Raw genomic sequence first — 21,219 nt, forward strand, 5'->3', positions numbered from 1 at the left:
TGTCAAATGCCCGGCAGAAAATCAAATGTCCTCTGTCTGCACATTCTGCATCTATCAGCACAGTGACCCGCTGCAGAGAAGTGAAAGTAGGAAAGAACACAGGTTAATCTGGCCTGACTGGCTCTTGGCAAACCCATACTGGCTCGGAGAGGTCACTACTGTCTTTTCTAAGGGCTCGTTGAATCCGGTCAAACTCACCACCAAAGATCATGCATCCCGCCCCCACCCCACCTATGCAGCCGTGCTGTCTCCTGAGGTTTATGTGTCAGAGTTCACAAGCAGACGATGAGACAATCAGCATGAGGAAAACACAGGGAACCTGGAAGCCAGACCACTGATAAACATTTTCTTTTTAATTAAAAAAATGGTTTTATTAACAAGTCTAAAGAAAACTTTCATTGAATCAAGGGGTGTAATACAAATTATAGGGACCTGCATATAAAGCCTGGCACCGAATCTGGCCTTTTAGAAAGATTTATATGTAAAAATATGCATTAAAACCTGCACCAGAAATAGTGCAGAGGTTAACTGACACCCCCGATAGAAGGCCTTACCAAGGCGGTCTGGTCTGTGGACACAGGGAGCTCTCAGGCCCACAGCTTCAGGGGTAAGCCTTGTGACAGCGCCCTGCTGGTCTTTGAAGGCAGGACTCCCAAGAGCACCAAAATGCCACAAGCCTGACATGAAACAAAAATGGTGCTGGGAAGACAGGCAGGAGAGAGTGCAGTCCTCCTCACCCTCCTTACTGGGCTCTGACTCCTTTTCGAGGATGCTGGAACTCTGCAGACAGACCACCTTTAAACTTTAGAAGAACTGCAACTTCCAACTTCCGCAAATGTGCTTTTTCCAAGTAAGATGCCTAATTCGAACTCAAGAAGCCAAGTTATAATTGGCCTGATTTTAAGATGAAGAGTTGGTTCTGATGTTATTTTCTCCAGGTCAAGACCCTGACATACCTGCCTGAGTGGCTTTAATCACAACAGAAAAGAATGATGACAGCAGCCTCCATCTACTTCTGTCTTGGACCCAAGGCAACCAAGCAATTCTAGCCCAGCAAGTTATGTTGCATGGACAATGAAACGAGAAGCAGCTTGGATCAACTTTGGAATCGGCCCCCGTCCCTACTCTGGGTGCAAACTATCTCGCACAAGGCAAGAGAAGCCTTCGGGAGAATTTGGGTCAGTACAGGACAGAAGCCCCCAAGGAGGAAGACGTAGTTTCTTTACTGGTAGGCCTGACATTTTGGCTGGTCAGGGTCAGAACTGTTTGACCACTGGCTTATTCACTCATGGAGGTGCTACTGTCCTGGGTCAGCTCATCCTGTGGTTCTGTGAAAAGGGGCAACCATCCCTGACTCATCTCTGCTAAGCTGCTGCCCAAATAGCAGGGCTCCACAGACTGGAGAAGGAAATGGCAACCCACTCCAGTATTCCTTGCTGGGAAATCCCATGGACAGGTGAGCCTGGTGGGCTACGGTCCATGCAGTTGCAAAGAGTCGGACACAACTTTATAAACAACGGATGGGAAACACACAAATGGGGACCAGGAAGAAATGGAAGGTGGTCACAGGGGAGCGCGAGGAACAGCAAAGGGCAGAGAGGGGTGCCCTGTGGGCCTCCAGTAGCTGGCAAGGATAGCAGGCCTCCACAACTTCAGAACACCTACTAGTTACTAAAAAGGGGGGGGGGGGTCCCTTCCTGTCAGACCAGTGGGTTCCACAGGGAAACTGGCTGCCCTGCCAGTTTTCTCTCCAAAAGCAGAGTGATTTTCTCAGCTACCTCCAGGGTGGTTTTTAATCCCTTCCACATCCCCAGCCCGAATGTCTTGCTGTGTGGCAATCTGACGCTTTTCCTCAACTGTGGCAATAAGTGAAGGGAGGATGAAAGGGTCTGAGTCACATTTAGGCAAAAAGTCAGAAGCCCAGTCAGGCTGTTAATGAGGTACATCCTCTCTCAAGCAGCGCATTACTGGACCCAAGAGCTCAGGGTGAGAGACAGGCGCTCCTGGTCACAGGGGGATCATCATCACACATCCTGACAGACCAAGGTACCAAGGACATTTGGCTCAGTTACTACGGCTCTTTCGGGACAGGAGGCCAATCCTGGCGGCTCCTTCGCCAAGTCTCAGGGCATTCTAATCCACTTAAAAGTGACCTGACAACACCCTCTAGTGGAAATTATAAATAAAACAAGGGCTGTGCGTCGGATTTACCTTCTGAGGCCAGAGTGGTTTCCAGAATCCCCATAAAACGGAATAAAATAACAAAAACAAAACATTTTCTTTAAGAATATAATAAGAAAAAAAAAAGGTGGGAGTTCACAAGTCATCTGTAGGCCCCTCAGTGCCGAATCACCTTCCCTCCTCAGACACTGCCTTCAATACATCCTAAGAAAGGGGGGCACGTTGTATGTGGGGAGGGGGGCACTGATCCCCTTAGAGTTTGGGCAGACTGCCTGCTGGTGCCAGGATGATGCCGAACACATAGAAGAGGCCCAGCAGGAGGTTGAGCTTGGCCGTCTTCTGGGGCAGTTTGTTGAAGGTCTGGCTCCGGAACTGCCTCTCCAGGGAGAAGGCCATGGGGATGGTGAGCAGAGGCAGAGCCAGGCTGATGCTGCAGTGCACCGCCAGGATGCTGAAGACCAGGTAGGGTAGGAAGAGCAGGGTGTTGTAGAGCACATAGGACAGCGTGGGTCCGATGAGGATGGCGAGCGTGACGATGCCAGCCTCCCGGTCCGACTCCATGTCCCGAGTGTTGTTGGAATGGAGGATGGCCTCGGTGCTAAGGGCGAGGGGGATGGCGTAGAGCAGTGGGAAGACCGCCAGGGACCCCACCTGGACGGCGTAGGCGAACATCACAGCCAGCGGGCCGAACGTGATGAGGATGACGAGGTCCCCCAGAGCCAGGTACTTGAGTCCAATTCCTATGGCCAGAAAACCCAGAGAGTTGGTGTGAGATCAGGGCTGGAAATTGCGGGGCTGTTCTCCAGTGGAAAGGCAAGCTGCCTGTGGCTGGGCAGGGCATTTTCTTCTTAGACTGGGAGGCGGGGCAGTGGCTGTATTCCCCTCCCCTCCAGAGCAAAATCCAAATTCTCCTCCGGTGACACAGAGGGACAGAAAAGACTAATCCTTTAACACCCAGTTCAGTCTGAGTCATCCCCAAGTTTTCCTTCCTGCCGTCCCTCAACAAAAGGGCTTCCAAAGCGGGGCTAGTGGTAAAGAACACTCCCTACCAATGCAGGAGACATAAGAGACACAGGTTTGATCCCTGGCTGGGGAAGATCCCCTCGAGAAGGGCATGACAAACCACTCCAGTATTCTTGCCTGGAGAATCCCACAGACAGAGGAACTTGGAGGGCTGTATGTAGTCCATGGGGTCAAAAAGAGTCAGATACGACTGAAGTGACTCTGCATCCGCGTCCCCCAACAAAGCCCTGACACAAACAGCAGGGGCTCCCAAAACTAGTGGTTACCTGTCGGAGGGGGAGGGGCAGAACCCGGCTGGGGAAGCGGGGTACAAACTACTGGGTGTAAGACAGGCTCGAGAATGTATTGTACAACAAAGGGAATATAGCCCATATTTTATAGTAACTGTAAATGGAAAATAATCTTTAAAAACTGTGTGAATTAAAAATTGGAAAAGTTTTTGGGAAAAAAAGAAGAGCAGGGGGTTCCCAGGCACACACAGTTCAATGGGGAGTCCATGAAAGCTCTCACAGGCCTTAACAGTCCAGGGCTTGGCTTTCTTTCATTGTCCACCAGCCCCCGTAAGACACTGCTCCTGTCAGGAACACCGTGAGATTAGTCCCTCATGGAATATCCATCCCAGCTTCTTACTTTTCGGCCCCAACCTCTGGCAGCATCTTCTGGTTTTGAAAGCCCTCAGTTAACCTCAGCAAAATTTCAGGGTTCCCAAACTCCATACGGAGAAACTTTCACCCACATAATAAGTAAGACAGCTAAGATGGTGAAGTTACAAAACTGCCTCCCCCGTCTCTGTTTCCCGTGAAGTTAAAATGCTGAATGATCCCTCATTTTTCCTCCTGGGCTGCTGATCGACCTCAAATCCTGTCTTTCAAACCAGCCCAGTTTCTCCATCCCCAAAGCCACGTTCCATCCTGCCTCACTCTATCCCCAAGTCCAAGTCAGGGTCATCTTACACACTACACCCCCACCCCCGTGACACTCAACTGGTCCCTCAGCTTCAGTACTCATAACTGCCGCCCCTCCTTCACCCGGAATCCAATCTCCACACTGCAGCCAGAATTTGTTGTTTAGTCACTAGGTTGTGTCCAACTCTTTGCGACCCCATGGACTGTAGCCTACCAGGCTCCTCTGTGAATGGGACTTCCCAGACAAGAATACTGGAGTGGGTTGCCATTTCCTTCTCCAGGGGATCTTCCTGACCCAATGAGTCTCCTGCATTGGCGGGCGGGTTCTTTACCACTGAACCACCTGGGAAGCCCCTGCAGCCAGAACGGTCCTCTCAAAACACTAAGCTGGCCATGCCCTTCTGCAAACACATACCAGAACACCCTTATCAACAAGTTGTCCTCAGGATAAGAACAGCCCCAATCATTCACCTGACTCAGCTTTGGCCTGGCCCTGCCCTGCCTCCCTCCTGCCTTGCTCTGAGCTCTCCTCCCATCCCCACCTCTACAGCCTTCAGTTCCTCTCAGTTCCTCAAGGCCTTCAGACACTCCCCCACCTCCAGCCCCTTGCCTGGTCAACTCCTGCTCAACCCTCAAGACTTTAAAGGTCATTCCTCAGCCGCCTTTCTCAGGCTGAGACCATATTCAGTCCCCTTGCAATACGCAACATAGCATCCTGACTTTCATAAATTCCAGAACACTTGCAATTCTTTTTTTTTTGGTGCCAAGTGGCATGAAGGATCTTAGATCCTCAACCAGGGATTGAATCCATGTCCCCTACAGTAGAAACACAAAGTCTTAAGCACTGGCTTTCCGGGGAATTCCCACACTTCTAATTCTTAATCTCCCTCTCTCCCACAAAAACGTAGGTTTCACAAGGGCACAGCTAGCTCCTCAAGGCCTGACAGGCTGAACTGTACACAGAGCTACAGTAACAAGCACCTGGAATTTGGGACCAAGGTCATGAAAAATGTCCCACTGGGACTGAAACAGACCAAGCAGCATGGGAAGAGTGAGAGGCACCCACTCAAAGAGGCGACCCACATATATATTGCTACAGAAGCCTGGGAAACCTCTGATCTAAAGAAGTTACTAAGACATGGCCCCAGGATCAGAAAGTTAAAAAAAAAAAAACTACTGGGTCATAAATTGCATTTTAAACAGTTAAATATGAGAGACATTATCTGTAGGGAATCTAAAGGCTTGGCAGCTGAAGAACAAGACGCAGCGTAAGTTTACCTCCAGACGTGATTGGGACTCTTTAGCGCTAAATGACCATGGTTGGTTCTTGGAAATGAAGCATCTCCAGAATAGGGTATAACAGGCATGGTCCCTGAGTCCCACCAACACCCAGCAAACTCATTCTCTACTCCCCACGCAGTGTTTTGATACATAATTTGGTTGTGTGAGGACACGTCCTCCAGGAGGAAGGTCTCTCCAGCAGCATGTGAGCTCTAAGTGAGGAAACTGACGTCTTGTGTGACATCTCACACATTTAGGCAACTGCCCCTGCCCAAGGAAGATGACAGGCAGGACTGCTCCCACTATCGATCCAGCAAGTTTCCCCACCAGCTGCCCATTCCTTTATTTCCTCAGCTCTCCAGGCAGACCTCGGGACTCTATGGAAAGAAACAGAATAGCTCTATAGCCTTGATTGACATCTGGCGAGAGTACCCAAGAACATCTCGTTAAGTCACCTGGCAAAAAAAAGACGTGAGCAAGGCTGAACAGGAAAGGAGTATGTTACCAATTCAATAGACATGAGTTTGAGCAAACTCTGGGAGATAGTGACAGGGAAGCCTGGTGTGCTGCAGTCCATGGGGTCGCAGAGAGTCGGACACAACCTAGCGACTGAACAACAAAAGGTTGAACAGAAACCTGTGCCTGCAAAGATAAGCCCCGGCCTTCAACAGACCTTGCACAAAAACCAACCACAAAGCTCAGCTGGGGATGACAGAGGTCTGTCAACCTTCTTGAGGTTATCTGACACTAGAAGATGACATAGCCCTCGAGCAGAAAGTCCTGTTTTCAGAGTGTCTGACCCAAGGCTCACGCGCTCCACCTGATCCAGAGGTGTGGCCCACCTGGGAGTTTCCTTTTAGGCACCCCCTCCTCCCAACACCATCTTCCACAGGGGCCAGCACAGTGAAATCCTGGGCCAGTTCTCCACACAGCCAGCCAAAAGGAATTTGTTAAAACAAATCAAAATGTTGGCAAGGACATGGAGTAACTGGAACTCCCATGTCTTGAGGGTGGGAAGGTAAATGAAGTAGAAGCACTTTAGGAAACACTTTGGCAGCAACTCATATAGTTAAACATCATCTATCCTATGACCCAGTAATCTGACTCCAAGGCATTTACCCAAGAAAAAACAAACACAAATATCCACAGAAGACTTGAAAATGAATGTTCAATCATGATAGCCAAAATACAGAAAAAATCCAAAAGTCACTGAACAGGATAATGGATAAACAGACTGTGATATGTTCATACAATGGCTACCTTTCAGAGATACAAGGAACTACTGATCATATCACAACACAATGAAACCCAAAAACAGGCACAAGAATTCATACTGAATAATTCCATATACATGATGTTCTGGACCAGGCAAAATGAATCCATGTGAAAGAAGTAAGATCAGTGGTTGCAGTGGTTCCCTCTAGATGGAGAGAGTGGGGTTGAAACGGAAGAAGCACAAGGAAGCTTTTGGGGGTGATGAAAATGTTCTGTATTATGATAGGGGTATGGGTTATCAATCAAACCAGTCAATCTTAAGAGAGATCAACCTTGAATATTCATTGGAAGGACTGAGGCTGAAGCTGAAGCGCCAGTATTTTGGTCATCTGATGCAAACAGACAACTCATTGGAAAAGTCCCTGATGCTGGAAAAGATTGGGGGCGTCAGACGATGAGATGGCTGGATGGCATCACCAATGCAACAGACATGAACTTGGGCAAACTTCAGGAGATGGCGAGGGACAGAGAGGCCTAGTGTGCTGCAGTCCACGGGGTCACAAAGAGTCAGACACGACTGGGCGGCTGAACAACAACAACATGAGTTATACAGCTGTATGTATTAATATTTGTCAAAATTCATCAAACTATAAGGCTTAAAAGGAGAAGGCAATGGCAACCTACTCCAGTACTCTTGCCTGGGAAATCCCATGGACAGAGGAGCCTGGTGGGCTACAGTCCACGGGGTCGAGAGGAGTCAGACATGACTGAGCGACTTCATTTTCACTTCTCACTTTCATGCACTGGAGAAGGAATTGGCAACCCACTCCAATATTCTTGCCTGGAGAATCCCAGGGACGGAGGAGCCTGGTGGGCTGCCGTCTATGGGATCGCATAGAGTCAGACACGACTGATGCAACTTAGCAACAGCAGCAGCATAAGGCGTAAAATCCATGCATTCCACTGTTTGTCAACTATGTATCAATAAAGTTAACGTTAAAGAAATATCATAAGTCAGATTAATTCATTCCTCCACTCAATACGTTTCAATGTCTCCCCATTTATTCATTCAATAAATATTAAGTACTGACTACATGCCAGTGGGCCTTAGAAAGCATCACTACGAACAAAGCTAGTGGATGTGATAGAATTCCAGTTGAGCTATTTCAAATCCTGAAAGATGATGCTGTGAAAGTGCTGCACTCAGTATGCCAGCAAATTTGGAAAACTCAGCAGTGGCCACAGGACTGGAAAAGGTCAGTTTTCATTCCAATCCCTAAGAAAGGCAATCCCAGAGAATGCTCAAACTACCACACAATTGCACTCATTTCACACGCTAGTAAAGTAATGCTCAAAATTCTCCAAGCCAGGCGTCAGCAATACGTGAACCGAGAACTTCCAGATGTTCAAGCTGGTTTTAGAAAAGGCAGAGGAGGGAATTCCCTGGTGGTCCAGTGGCTAAGACTCTGCGCTCCTGATACAGGGGGGCTGGGTTCGATCCCTGGTCAGGGAACTAGATCCCACATGCCACAACTAAGACTCTATGCAGCCAAATGAATAAAAATAAATGTTAAAAAAAAAAAAAAAAAGAAAAGGCAGAGGAACCAGAGATCAAATTGCCAATATCCGCTGGATCATCAAAAAAGCAAGAGGGTTCCAGAAAAACATCTATTTCTGCTTTATTGACTATGCCAAAGCCTTTGACTCTGTGGATCACAATAAACTGTGGAAAATTCTGAAAGAGATGGGATAGCAGACCACCTGACCTGCTTCTTGAGAAACCTGTATGCAGGTCAGGAAGCAACAGTTAGAACTGAACATGGAACAACAGATTGTAAGGCTGTATATTGTCACCCTGCTTATTTGACTTATATGCAGAGTACATCACGAGAAGCACTGGGCTGGAAGAAGCACAAGCTGGAATCAAGATTCCTGGGAGAAATATCAATAACCTCAGATATGCAGATGACACCACCCTTATGGCAGAAAGTGAAGAGGAACTAAAAAGCCTCTTGATGAAAGTGAAAGAGGAGAGTGGAAAAGTTGGCTTAAAGCTCAACATTCAGAAAACTAAGATCATGGCATCTGGTCCCATCACCTCATGGGAAATAGATGGGGAGACAGTAGAAACAGTGTCAGACTTTATTTTCTGGGGCTCCAAAATCACTGCAGATGGTGATTGCAGCCATGAAATTAAAAGATGCTTACTCATTGGAAGGAAAGTTATGACCAACCTAAATAGCATATGAAAAAGCAGAGACATTACTTTGCCAACAAAGGTCCGTTTGGTCAAGGCTATGGTTTTTCCAGTGGTCATGTACAGATGTGAGAGTTGGACTGTGAAGAAAGCTGAGCACCGAAAAATTGATGCTTTTGAACTGTGGTGTTGGAGAAGACTCTTGAGAGTCCCTTGGACTGCAAGGAGACCAACCAGTCCATCCTAAAGGAGATCAGTACTGGGTGTTCATTGGAAGGACTGATGCTGAAGCTGAAACTCCAATACTTTGGCCACCTCATGCGAAGAGCTGACTCACTGGAAAAGACCCTGATGCTGGGAGGGATTGGGGGCAGGAGGAGAAGGGGACGACAGAGGATGAGATGGCTGGATGGCATCACCGACTCGATGGGCATGAGTTTGAGTAAGCTCCGGGAGTTTGTGATGGACAGGGAGGCCTGGCGTGCTGCGATTCATGGGGTCGCAGAGAGTCGGACACGACTGAGCGACTGAACTGAACTCAACTGACATGCCAGGGGGCACTGTGCTGGGCACCATGGGGTTCAGCAGAGAACAGAGACTAAAATCCCTACCCCCAGGGAGTTTACAGTCTAAGTGGGAAGGTAATTAACACAGTAAATACTTTCTGTGGTTAGAATGTGATGTGTGCTGTGCAGAAAAAGCAAAGAAAAGCAATAAGGAAGATACTGTAGGGAAAACACAGAGAGGGTGTGTGGTTTTATTTTTTTCAGCTGCTGTAGAAAGCCTTATTGTTTTGTAGTTTTAAATAGGGTAGAAAAAAGGCATTACCAAGCAGCTGACATTTGAGCAAATGGGTGGTGGTTAGAAAACAAATCATACGCATAGATGGGGAAACAGCGTTCTAAACAGAGGAGACAGCATCTGCAAAGGACCCGAGGCAGGAGAATGCCTGGTGCATTCCAGACACAGCTGGGAGGGCGGTGTGGCTGGAGGGTGGTGAGGAGGAGTGCAGGTCAGAGAGCTGGGGGAGGTCGGGGGTGAGAAGATAATCTCAGGCCTTGGGAGTCATTGTAAAGACTTTAATGAGATGGAACCCAAGGAGAGTTTTGAGCAGACGACTGACAAGGCTGCAGTACTCCTCTGGCTGCTGATCGAGGAGCACCGTGAAAAGGACAAGGGTGGATACATAGGGATTGGTAAAGCATCAGCCGCAATAATCGAGGGAAATGACCGCGGCAGTGGTGGGAGGGGATGAGAAGTGGTCCGGCCCCAAATGCATTTTAGAAGGAGAGTCAACAGGACTTACTGACGGTCTGGATGCGAGATGTGAGAAAGGAGAGTCAGGGATGATGCCCATGACTTGCAGCCTGAAGAACCAGAAGGATGGAGTTGCCATCGAGTGAGAAGGGGAAAGCTGAGGGTAGAGCAGATTTTTGGGGGGGAGAAGATCAAGAATTTGGTCTCAGACACGTCAAGGTTGAGATGCCTATAACCTTGAAGGGAAATTACTGAAGTTGAACCTTGGGGCTTCCCAGGTGCTCCAGTGGTTAAGAATTTGTCTGCCAGTGCAAGGGACATGGGTTTGATCCCTGGTCCGAAAAGATCCCACATGCCGAGGAACAACTAAGCCTAAGTGCCACAACTAATGGGCCTACGCTCTAGAGCCTGCAGCCGCAACTACTGAAGCTGGTATGCCTAGAGCCTATGGTCCGCGAAAACAGAGGCCACCACAAGGAGAAGCCCAAGCACCACAATAAGAGTCGCCCCGGCTTGCCGCAACTAGAGAAAGCCTGTGCACAGCAACAAAGACCCAGCACAGCCAAAAATAAATACATAAAAAAGAAGTGGGATCTGAGTTTGGAGTTTAGTGGAGATACCTGGTCCAGAGGTAGAAATCTGAGACACACCAGCTTAATAGACGGCAATAGAAGCCATGAGACTGGCTGAAATCACCAAGGGAGTAAATGGAGCTAGAGAAAAGAGGTCTAAGGACTAGGCCTGGGAGTGAGGAGGAACCAGCCGAGACTGAGGCCCTAGGAGACCAGTATGACCTAGCCCCTGCCTCCCTTGACAGCTGCATCTCAGTCTCCCTCTTGATTACGCTGGTCTTTCAGCAAATTCTGAGATGCCAAGCCCTTCCCTACTCCAGGATATTTGCATCTGCTTTCCTTCAGTCCTGAAGGACCTGACTCAGACCCCAATTCCGCCCCACAGCTGGCTCCTTGTCCTTCAAATCTTAGTTTAAGTGCCACCTTCACAGAGGGCCTCTTTCCTCCACCAGCACCTTACACACTCAGCACCTTACACATTCATTCTACGTCAGCACCCTACTGATGTCCCGCACAGAACTTTTTACAACTGGCTGCCACAGTTAGTCTAACTAACCACAGTTAGTCCTGCTTTTCTTCTTTCTCCTTCTGATGCTCCATCACAGTTCCCTTGGCCAGTCTTCTCCTCTCCTCACTTCTTACTATTGGGGCTCCCCAGGGTGTCTGGCAACAATCCGTCCTCTGGCTCTCACCCTGTCGTACAACTTAATCTATGTGCAAAGACTCTCAAAAGTTTCTACCTCCAGGTCAGACCTCTCCTCTGAACTTGGACTCAAATCCAACCATCAATTTGACAGCTCCACATGGAGATCTGATACATTAAGATGGCCAAAGTCAATGTCTCCATTTTCTCTCCACAAACCTATTTAAAACCTTCTCTCTCTCACTCCACATCAACTTCACTATTTCAGTTGCTCAGGCCAAAACCTTAGTTATGTTTGTTTGGATAGTTTTTTTTTTTAAGAGTTATATTTAATTCCTGTTCCTCTCCTGCCTCATGTCCCATCTATCAGCAAACGGTGCCTACCTTCAAGATATATTCGGAATCTAACTACTTCTTCCATCTCCACTAATCCCAGCCTGATTCAAGCCACCAGACATCTCTTGCCTCTTTTACTTGACAGACTCCTTCTGCGTGTTCCCGCTTCTCCCCTCACCCTCCTTTATCTATTCTCAGTAACTTAGCCAGACTGATTCTTTCAAAACACTAAGGCCTATGTCATCTTTGTGCCACACTGCCTTGCCCAAACATACTTCTTTTACTTCACCTCCTTTTACTGTCTCCCTCATGCACACCCTGGACGCCATGATGTTCCTCCAACATTTTCAGGGACACTCTGGCCTTGAGGCCTTTGGCAGTTGCTGTTCTAACACACTCTTCCTCCAGATAACTGCTCAGCCAATTTCCTCACCTGTCACCTCCTACAGTCTTTGCTCAAGTGCTACCTTCTTCCAGATACCTAAACAGCCAACTCCCTCACCTCCCTCTCACAATCTCTGATCACATGTTACCTTTCTGTTTTTTTCTTTTTGGCTGTGCCAAGGGGCCTGTGGGATCTTAGTTCTCCAACCTGGGGTGGAACCTGCGCCTCCTACACCGAAAGCATGGAGTGAACCTCTGGACCACCAGGGAAGTCCCTCGTGTTACCTTTTTTATGAGGCCTACCCTGATCAAACTAATTAAAATTAGTTTGTGTCCTCCTTCCTTGTTCTACTTAATTTTTTTCCCCCTATAGTACTGTTCATCTTCTCATGTACTATAACCAAGGCAGAAGTTCATCGTGGCTTACCAGAAACTCCCTGGTTTCCTAAAGCCCCACATCTTGGAAACACTCTCAGTGCTGAGCAAACCAGGATGTTGGCCATCCTAACCATAATTTACTATTTTTATTTTCTATCTCTCCTCATGATATGTAAAATCACTTCCAGAAGGGCAGGGACTTGACTGTTGTGTTCAGGTAGAACAGAACCTGGCACATAATAGGTGCTCAATAAAAAGGGCTTAAACACCTGCCCATCAGCACTTTAATCAGCCTGCTGCAAGGGGTCACCTAGCAAACTAGCTAAAAGTAATTAGGTGTATAATCTGAGCTCTTCAAATTTAATTCCACTAAAATTTGACACTGTGGCATTATAAAGGTTTCCCAGGTGGCACTAGTGGTAAAGAACCAGCTTGCCAATACACTGGTAAGAGAAGCGATTCGATCCCTGGGTCGGGAAGATCCCCTAGAGGAGGGGAGACCAACCCACTCCAGCATTCTTGCCTGGAAAATTCCATGGACAAAGGAGCCTGGTGGGCTACAGTCCATAGGGTTGAAAATAGTCGGAGAGGACTGAAGCGACTTAGCACCCACACACATGGCATGACAAGGTATGAAGAATGACAGGAAATTAGATATCAAAAATTTCCGTATATACCGTATATATGAGTTATTCCTAACAGCCATAAGCCAAGCCAAAAATGTTATCCCCCAAATCCACATGGCCCAAACATTATAGATATCACATAAGACGGCCTAATTCAGAAAATAACCTTTGACACTTCTTCGAGAGCCCTATAATTCCTAAACAAACTGTAGTTTCCATGCAACTAAGACTTGCAGCAAATAGGCCAACTTACCTCCTGTGTAGAGAAAGGAACCAGACAGGCCTCCGAAGTAAATGAGAGCTAAGTGCTCCAGTTTCAGAGGGGACAGACAGTAGAGGCAAGCGGCACAGACACAGCCCAAGGTGTAGAGGAAGACTCCAAACCGAACGACATCCTGGGGCTCCAAGATTCGGTCCACCAGGGTCCTGTCATCACTCTTTTTGTGATCAATGCCCTTGGAAAAGTCGTAATAAGTGTTGACCAAATTGCCAGCCCCGTGCACAGCAAGGACAGCTATGGCACAACCCACCAATAGCCTGGGATCCAGGACGCCTTGGGATCTGTATGCCAGCGCACTGCCCAGGGCCACCGGGGTGAGTGAGGCGCTGAAGCTCCAGGGCCGCAGGGCCAGGACATAGGAGGCGCACTTCTGCCTCCACGAGCGCTGCGGAAGTCTGTCTTGCTGAGGAAGTCTGTCTTGCTGCGGACAGCCGTTCCCCAGCAGGTCCCTGTCCTCGACCTTGGCCGTCTCTCCTGCGTGGATGTTAATCTTCTCCGCCATGGAGGCTGCACGTGTGTTGTCAGTGGTAGTGAGCCACCCACTGCGCAGCGTCCGCGCTAAGGCGAGGACGGACGGGGCGGGGCGACGGACCTGACCTTCTTCGGTTCCACCACCGACAGGGATGAGGAGGCGGCGGGGCCCGGGGGCTGCAGCGAGCGGGCCTGGCACCCCAGGAGGCCCGGCAGCACCGCCCCGACCTCCTGTTACCTGTGTAAGCCTGCTGCCAGACCCCAGCCCCGCCCGCCCTAGAGCCTGAGCACGAGCCGCGACCGCCTCCCCGGAGCTACCAGGGCCGCCGGGGCCGCCATCTTGTGCGTCCGCCACCTTAAGCCCTCCGGGAAACACCGGCCGGCAGCGCGGCCCTGGGCTTGGGCCAGGGCCGAGGCGGGGCTAGGGGCGGGGACGGGGCGGAGAGATGGAGGCGGGGCCAGAGGCCTAGGGGCGGGGCCGAGGCAGGGTTGCGACCCAACAGCCCCGCCCTTTTCTTGCCCAGGGTCGGGACGCACAGTTGTTTTCACTCATGTTGAAAACAGCCTAACGAACGACCGCAAATGCCTGTCGCTTTACGACTTACCAAGACCTTTCACTCAAGGAAATAGAACTCATTCTGTTTTTCGTTCAGTTCAGTTCAGTTCAGTCACTCAGTCGTGTCCGACTGTTTGCGACCCCCTGAACACAGCAAGCCAGGCCTCCCTGCCCATCACCAACTCCAGGAGTCCACCCAAACCCATGTCCGTTCAGTCGGTGATGCCATTCAACCACCTCATCCTCTGTCATCCCCTTCTCCTCCTGCCCTCAATCTTTCCCAGCATCAGGGTCGTTTCCATTGAGTCAGCTCTTGGCATCAGGTGGCCAAAGAATTGGAGTTTCAGCTTCAGCATCAGTCCTTCCAATGAACACCCAGGACTGATCTCCTTTAGAATGGACTGGTTGGATCTCCTTGCAGTCCAAGGGACTCTCAAGAGTCTTCTCCAACACCACAGTTCAAAAGCATCAATTCTGCACTCAGTTTCTTTATAGTCCAACTCTCACATCCACACGTGACCACTGGAAAAACCATAGCCTTGACTAGAGGGACCTTTGTTGACAAAGTAATGTCTCTGCTTTTCAATATGCTGCCTAGGTTGGTCATAACTTTCCTTCCAAGGAGTAAGCGTCTTTTAATTTCATGGCTGCAATCACCATCTGCAGTGATTTTGGAGACCAGAAAAATAAAGTCAGCCACTGTTTCCACTGTTTCCCCATCTATTTGCCATGAAGAGATGAGACCGGATGCCATGATCTTAGTTTTCTGAATGTTAAGCTTTAAGCCAACTTTTTCACTCTCCTCTTTCATCAAGAGGCTCTTTAGTTCTTCTTCACTTTCTGCCATAAGGGTGGTGTCATTTGCATATCTGAGGTTGTTGATATTTCTCCCAGCAATCTTGATTCCAGCTTGTGCTTCCTCCAGCCCAGCGTTTCTCATGATGTACTCTGTATATAAGTTAAATAAGCAGGTTGAGAATATACAGCCTTGACGTACTCCTTTTCCTATTTGGAACCAGTCTGTTGTTCCATGTCCAGTTCTAACTGTTGCTTCCTGACCTGCATACAGGTTTCTCAAGAGGCAGGTCAGGTGGTCTGGTGTTCCCATCTCTTTCAGAATTTTCCACAGTTTATTGTGATCCACAGAGTCAAAGGCCTTGGCGTAGTCAATAAAGCAGAAATAGATGTTTTTCTGGAACCCTCTTGCTTTTTCGATGACCCAGCGGATATTGGCAATTTGATCTCTGGTTCCTCTGCCTTTTATAAAACCAGCCTGAACATCTTGAAGTTCACAGTTCACGTATTGCTGAAGCCTGGCTTGGAGAATTCTGAGCATTACTTTAGAAGCATGTGAGATGAGTGCAATTGTGCGGTAGTTTGAGCATTTTTGGCATTGCCTTTCTTTGGGATTGGAATGAAAACTGACCTTTTCCAGTCCTGTGGCCACTGCTGAGTTTTCCAAATTTGCTGGTATATTGAGTGCAGCACTTTCACAGCATCATCTTTCAGGATTTGAAATAGCTCAACTGGAATTCCATCACCTCCACTAGCTTTGTTCCTAATGATACTTCCTAAGGTCCACTTGACTTCACATTCCAGGATGTCTGGCTCTAGGTGAGTGATCACACCATCGTGATTATCTGGGTCGTGAAGATCTTTTTTGTACAGTTCTTCTGTGTTTTCTTGCCATCTCTTCTTAATATCATCTGCTTCTGTTAGGTCCCTACCATTTCTGTCCTTTATTGAGCCCATCTTTGCATAAAATGTTCCGTTGGTATCTCTAATTTTCTTGAAGAAATCTCTAGTCTTTCCCACTCTATTGTTTTCCTCTATTTCTCAAACATTAATTGAGCCCCCACTCTGTGCAGCAAGATTTATTGAACATCTACTACATGCAGCAGTGAACAAAATGGACAAAACCGGGGAGCACGTTGAGGGTGATAAGGAAGGTATAATCGTATCCCTTCCTTTTCAAGTGGGAAAACTGAAGCTCTGAAATGGGAAATGCTGTCTAAGAAATTATTAGCTTTGCCAAGACAGGAAGGCAAACTGGAAGCCTATCCATAGATGAATGGATAATTCAGTTCAGTTCAGTTGCTCACTCATGTCTGGCCCTTTGCGACCCCATGGACTGCAGCATGCCAGGCTTCCCTGTCCATCACCAACTCCCAGAGCTTACTCAAATTCATGTCCATTGAGTCAGTGATGCCATCCAACCATCTCATCCTTTGTCGTCCCCTTTTTCTCCTGCCTTCAGTCTTTCCCAGCATCAGGGTCTTTTCAAATGAGTCAGTTCTTCGCATCAGGTGGCCAAAGGATTGGAGTTTCAGCTTCAGCATCAGTCCTTCCAATGAATATTCAGGACTGATTTCCTTTAGGATGGACTGGTTGGATCTCCTTGCAGTCCAAGGGACTCACAAGAGTCTTCTCCAACACCATAGTTCAAAAGCATCAATTCTTCGGTGCTCAGCTTTCTTTATAATCCAACTCTCACATCCAAGCATGACTACTGGAAAAACCATAGCTTTGACTAGATGGACTTTTGTTAGCAAAGTAATGTCTCTGCTTTTTAATATGCTCTCTAGATTGTCATAGCTTTTCTTCCAAGGAGCAAGCATCTTTTAACTTCATGGCTGCCGTCACCATCTGCAGTGATTTTGGAGCCCAAAGAAATAAAGTTTCTCACTGTTTCCATTATTTCCCCATCTATTTGCCATGAGGTGATGGGACCAGATGCCATGATCTTAGTTTTCTGAATGCTGAGTTTTAAGCCAACTTTTTCACTCTCCTCTTTCACTTGCATCAAGAGGCTCTTTAGTTCTTCTCCACTTTCTGCCATAAGAGTGCTGTCATTTGCCTATCTGAGGTTTTTGATACTTCTCCCAGCCATCTTGATTCCAGCTTGTGCTTCATTCAGCCTGGCATTTCGCATGATGTACTCTGCATATAAGTTAAATAAGCAGAGTGACAATATGCAGCCTTGATGTACTCCTTTTCCTATTTGGAACCAGTCTGTTGTTCCATGTCCAGTTCTAACTGTTGCTTCTTGACCCACATATAGATTTCTCAGGAGGCAGGTCAGGTGGTCTAGTATTCCCATCTCCTTAAGAATTTTCCACAGTTTGTTGTGATCCACACAGTCAAAGGCTTTGGCGTAGTCAAATAAAGCAGAAGTAGATGTTTTTCTGGAACTCTCGTGCTATTTTGATGATCCAACGGATGGTGGCAATTTGAATGGATAAAGATATACCTAAAATGGAATATTGTGTGTTGGCATTCATTGAATGGATAAAGATATATCTAAAATGGATATTGTGCCCATATATGTACAGTTGCTCAGTCATGTCTGAGTCTCTGTGACCCCCCTGGACTGTAGCCCACCAGGCTCCCTCTCTGTAGGATTTCCCAGGTAAGAATACTGGAGGGGTCGCCATTTCCTCCTCCAGGGGATCTTCTCACCCCAGGGATCTCTTGCATCTTCTGAATTGGCAGGCAGATTCTTTACCACAGGGCCACTTTGGAAGCCCCAAAATGGAATGTTAATGAGCCATAAAAAAGAATGAAATATTGTCACTTGCAGCAATAAGGATGGACCTAGACATTATCATACTAAGTGAAGTAAGTCAAAGACAAATATTATGTGATATCATATATGAGAGTCCCTTGGACAGTAAGGAGATCAAACCAGTCAATCCTAAAGGAAATCAACCCTGAATATTCATTGGAAGGATTGATGTTGAAGCTCCAATACTTTGGCCACTTGATGCAAAGAGCTGATTCATTGGAAAAGACCCTGATACTGGGAAAGATTGAGGGCAGGTGGAGTAGGGGGTAACAGAGGGTGAAATATGGTTGGATGGTATCACCAACTCAATGCACATGAGTTTGAGCAAACTCCAGGAGATAGTGAAAGGTTGGGAAGCCAAAGAGTCCGACACGACTTAGCAACCGAACACAAACCCAGTATCCTGGATTTCTGGCAGAGGATGAGATGGTTGGATGACATCACTGACTCAATGGACATGAGTCTAAGCAAACTGTGGGAGAAAGTGAAAGACAGGGAAGCCTGGCGTGCTGCAGCCCACGGGGTCACAAAGAGTCAGATACCACTGAGCGACTGAAAAACAACAACAGAATTTGACTTACTTCATTTATTTGGCTGTGCCAAGTAAATAAATACTTTTTAAAAAGAGAGAAAAAACCAACCAACATTCATGTTGGAACTACACACATTGGCCAATGCAACCACAGGGAGGTTACACAATATCAAAGAAAGTATACTGTTAGAATCAATTGGCTATATGGAATTTACATAAAGAGTTTTGTCTATTTTATTATTATTTGTAAGTTTTGTGCTATACATCCTTCATATTAGTGAAAGTTGTAATACACATATAACATATGTACACAGGACTGACTATGTAATTTTGGTGCCCAGTGAAAGATAAAAATTCGGGACCTCTTATTCAAAAATCATTAAGACTTTCAAGACAGAGCATTCTGACCTCAGAGGTCACACAGCATGAAGAAAGCCCTGAATACACATACATGCCCCTCTCCTCTCCCAGCTGGTTGTTAACCATTTACAATTCCACCACCCAGCATGTACTTGCAAAGCTGGCAAAATCTGAATATTCAATGCTGCCAAATCAGATAAGAGGAAGAAGCAGATTTATTAAAATCCTGGCTCCATCACTTACCTACTCTGTGACCCAATCCCTCTGGACAACAGATTACTCCTGTACAAAGTGGGGACAACACAACCTGCCTCATTCATAGAAATGATCAGGAATAGCAGTAACAGCATTTAGTAACTGTTCATATGTGTCACATGGTATTGTGTGTGTGTGTGTGTGTGTGTGTGTGTGTGTCAGTCGCTCAGTTGTGTCTGATTCTGTGACCGCATGCACCACGCCTACCAGGTTCTTCTGTCCATGGAATTCTCCAGGCAAGAATACTGGAGTGGGCTGCCATCCCTTTCTCCTGGTATTTTGGGTACTTTACATGTATTAGCATTTAACTCACACAATACCACCTACAGAGGTAGGTACATTATAACCCTTCTCGTTTTTTTTTTTTTTCCATATATTTTTATTAGTTGGAGGCTAATTACTTTACAATATTGTAGTGGTTTTTGCCATACATCGACATGAATCAGCCATGGATTTACATGTGTTCCCCAGCCCGATCCCCCCTCCCGTCTCCCTCCCCATCCCATCCCTCTGGGTCTTCCCAGTGCATCAGCCCTGAGCACATGTCTCATGCATCCAACCTGGGCTGGTGGTCTGTTTCACCCTTGATAGTATACTTGTTTCAATGCTATTCTCTCAGAACATCCCACCGTCGCCTCAGCCATTAAAAAGAATTCATTTGAATCAGTTCTAATGAGATGGATGAAACCGGAGCCCATTATACAGAGTGAAGTAAGCCGGAAAGATAAAGACCAATACAGTATACTAATGCATATATATGGAATTTAAAAAAATGGTAATGATAACCCTTCTAGTTTTAAAGATAAGAAAGTAGGTACTTAAGTTCTTGCTCATATAGTCACATAGCTCATACAGTAAATGCTGGAGCTAGGTTTCAGATTCAGTTAGACTCCAAGATGCTTTTAACCACTACTCTACAGTATCCACCAAAATGTCTAATGCTTTGTAAGTGCTCAATAAATATTAACTATTATTTTAAAGTAATGGACAAGAAAACTCTGTAAACTGAAAAGAGACCTATAAATGTACTGATGACTATTGCTGTAAAACCGTCTTTAACGGTTCATTAGAAAACAGGGCCCTACCATGTCTTAGGAAGACAAAAGTCTCATATATATTGCTGGTGGAAATGAAAATTGGTACTTCCCTGATAAGGGATGAATTTGACAACATCTATTGAATTACACAGGCATTTACCCTATGACTCTATAATCACATTTCTGGGTATTATTTTGTATAACTGTCAGGGAATAAAATTGTACTTACAATGGCATTCATCGCAACATCATTAGTAACCACAAGAATTTGAAAATAGGACTTCCCTAATGGTGCAGCAGTTGAGACTCCTCCTGCCCACACAGGGGACATGGGTTCTATCCCTGGTCCAGGAAGATTCCACATGCTGCAGGTCAACTAAGCCCATGTGCCACAACCACTGCAACCCAAGTACCCTAGAGCCCATGCTCTGCAACAAGAAAAGCCACCGCAAGGAGAAGCCTGTGTGCCACAAGTAGAGAGGAGCCCCCACTGCCGCAACTGGAGAAAGCCTGCTCGCAGCAATGAAGACCCAGCACAGCCAAAAAGAAAAAAGAAATAAAAAAGGATTTGAAAATAACACGTGTCCATCAACAGAGAATTGAAAATATAAATTGAGATATAGTCTCGTGATGTAATACTATGCAGCTACAGTAATAACGAACAAAGAAGCTTTTTATACACTACAATAGAAAGATCCCCAAAATACTCTAGAATTTTAAAATGTGCATAAGTGTATATAGTGTAACAAAAGAGGGAAATAAGAGCATATATTTATATGTTTTGTATTTACATAAAAAGAAACTAGGGATACATAATAACTAAAGAAATAAGTAGTGAAGGGGCAGGGGTGGAGCAAGACTTTTAATGATAAATATAATTTTTATTTATTTTGAGATTTGAATAGCAGATGCATTACTCATTCAAAAATACTTAATGACTAAATATAGAGATGTTGAAAACAGGTGAAAAATGTGAAATTCAGAGGAATAATTATTTCACAAAAGAATCAATGTAATGAAAAGATTCTAAACCTAAAGTAGTCATAACTTTTTTTTCTTTTAAATCTGCCAAAGCATTTTTTAGCCACAGAATACCACCAAACCTCTTTTGTCAATTTAGTACTTCTAGAAACTTACACCTCTTCAACAAACACTTCTCTTATTA

The 21,219-nt window shown here is 46.5% G+C and overlaps 1 protein-coding gene across 1 annotated transcript; it reads right to left on the reverse strand.

Moving 5' to 3' along the window:
* Positions 1 to 341: 341 nt before the first annotated feature.
* Positions 342 to 20,295, reverse strand: UBIAD1 (UbiA prenyltransferase domain containing 1). Its single transcript, XM_043922898.1, has 3 exons — positions 20,284 to 20,295; positions 13,252 to 14,170; positions 342 to 2,921 (listed from the first exon to the last, which is right to left on the reverse strand). The coding sequence occupies exons 1-3, from the start codon at positions 20,293 to 20,295 to the stop codon at positions 2,434 to 2,436; spliced, it is 1,419 nt and encodes a 472-aa protein (XP_043778833.1). The 3' UTR covers positions 342 to 2,433.
* Between the last annotated feature and the right edge of the window lie 924 nt (positions 20,296 to 21,219).

Source organism: Cervus elaphus, chromosome 14 (assembly GCF_910594005.1).
Source record: "Cervus elaphus chromosome 14, mCerEla1.1, whole genome shotgun sequence".
Lineage (NCBI taxonomy): Eukaryota > Metazoa > Chordata > Mammalia > Artiodactyla > Cervidae > Cervus > Cervus elaphus.

What these genes read in the sequence shown, in the direction of transcription:
- UBIAD1 (XM_043922898.1), bottom strand. An exon ending in TTCCTTTCTCTACACAGGAG is followed by an intron (nt 2,922 to 13,251) that starts GTAAGTTGGCCT and finishes TTCTGGCCATAG; the next exon opens with GAATTGGACTCAAGTACCTG.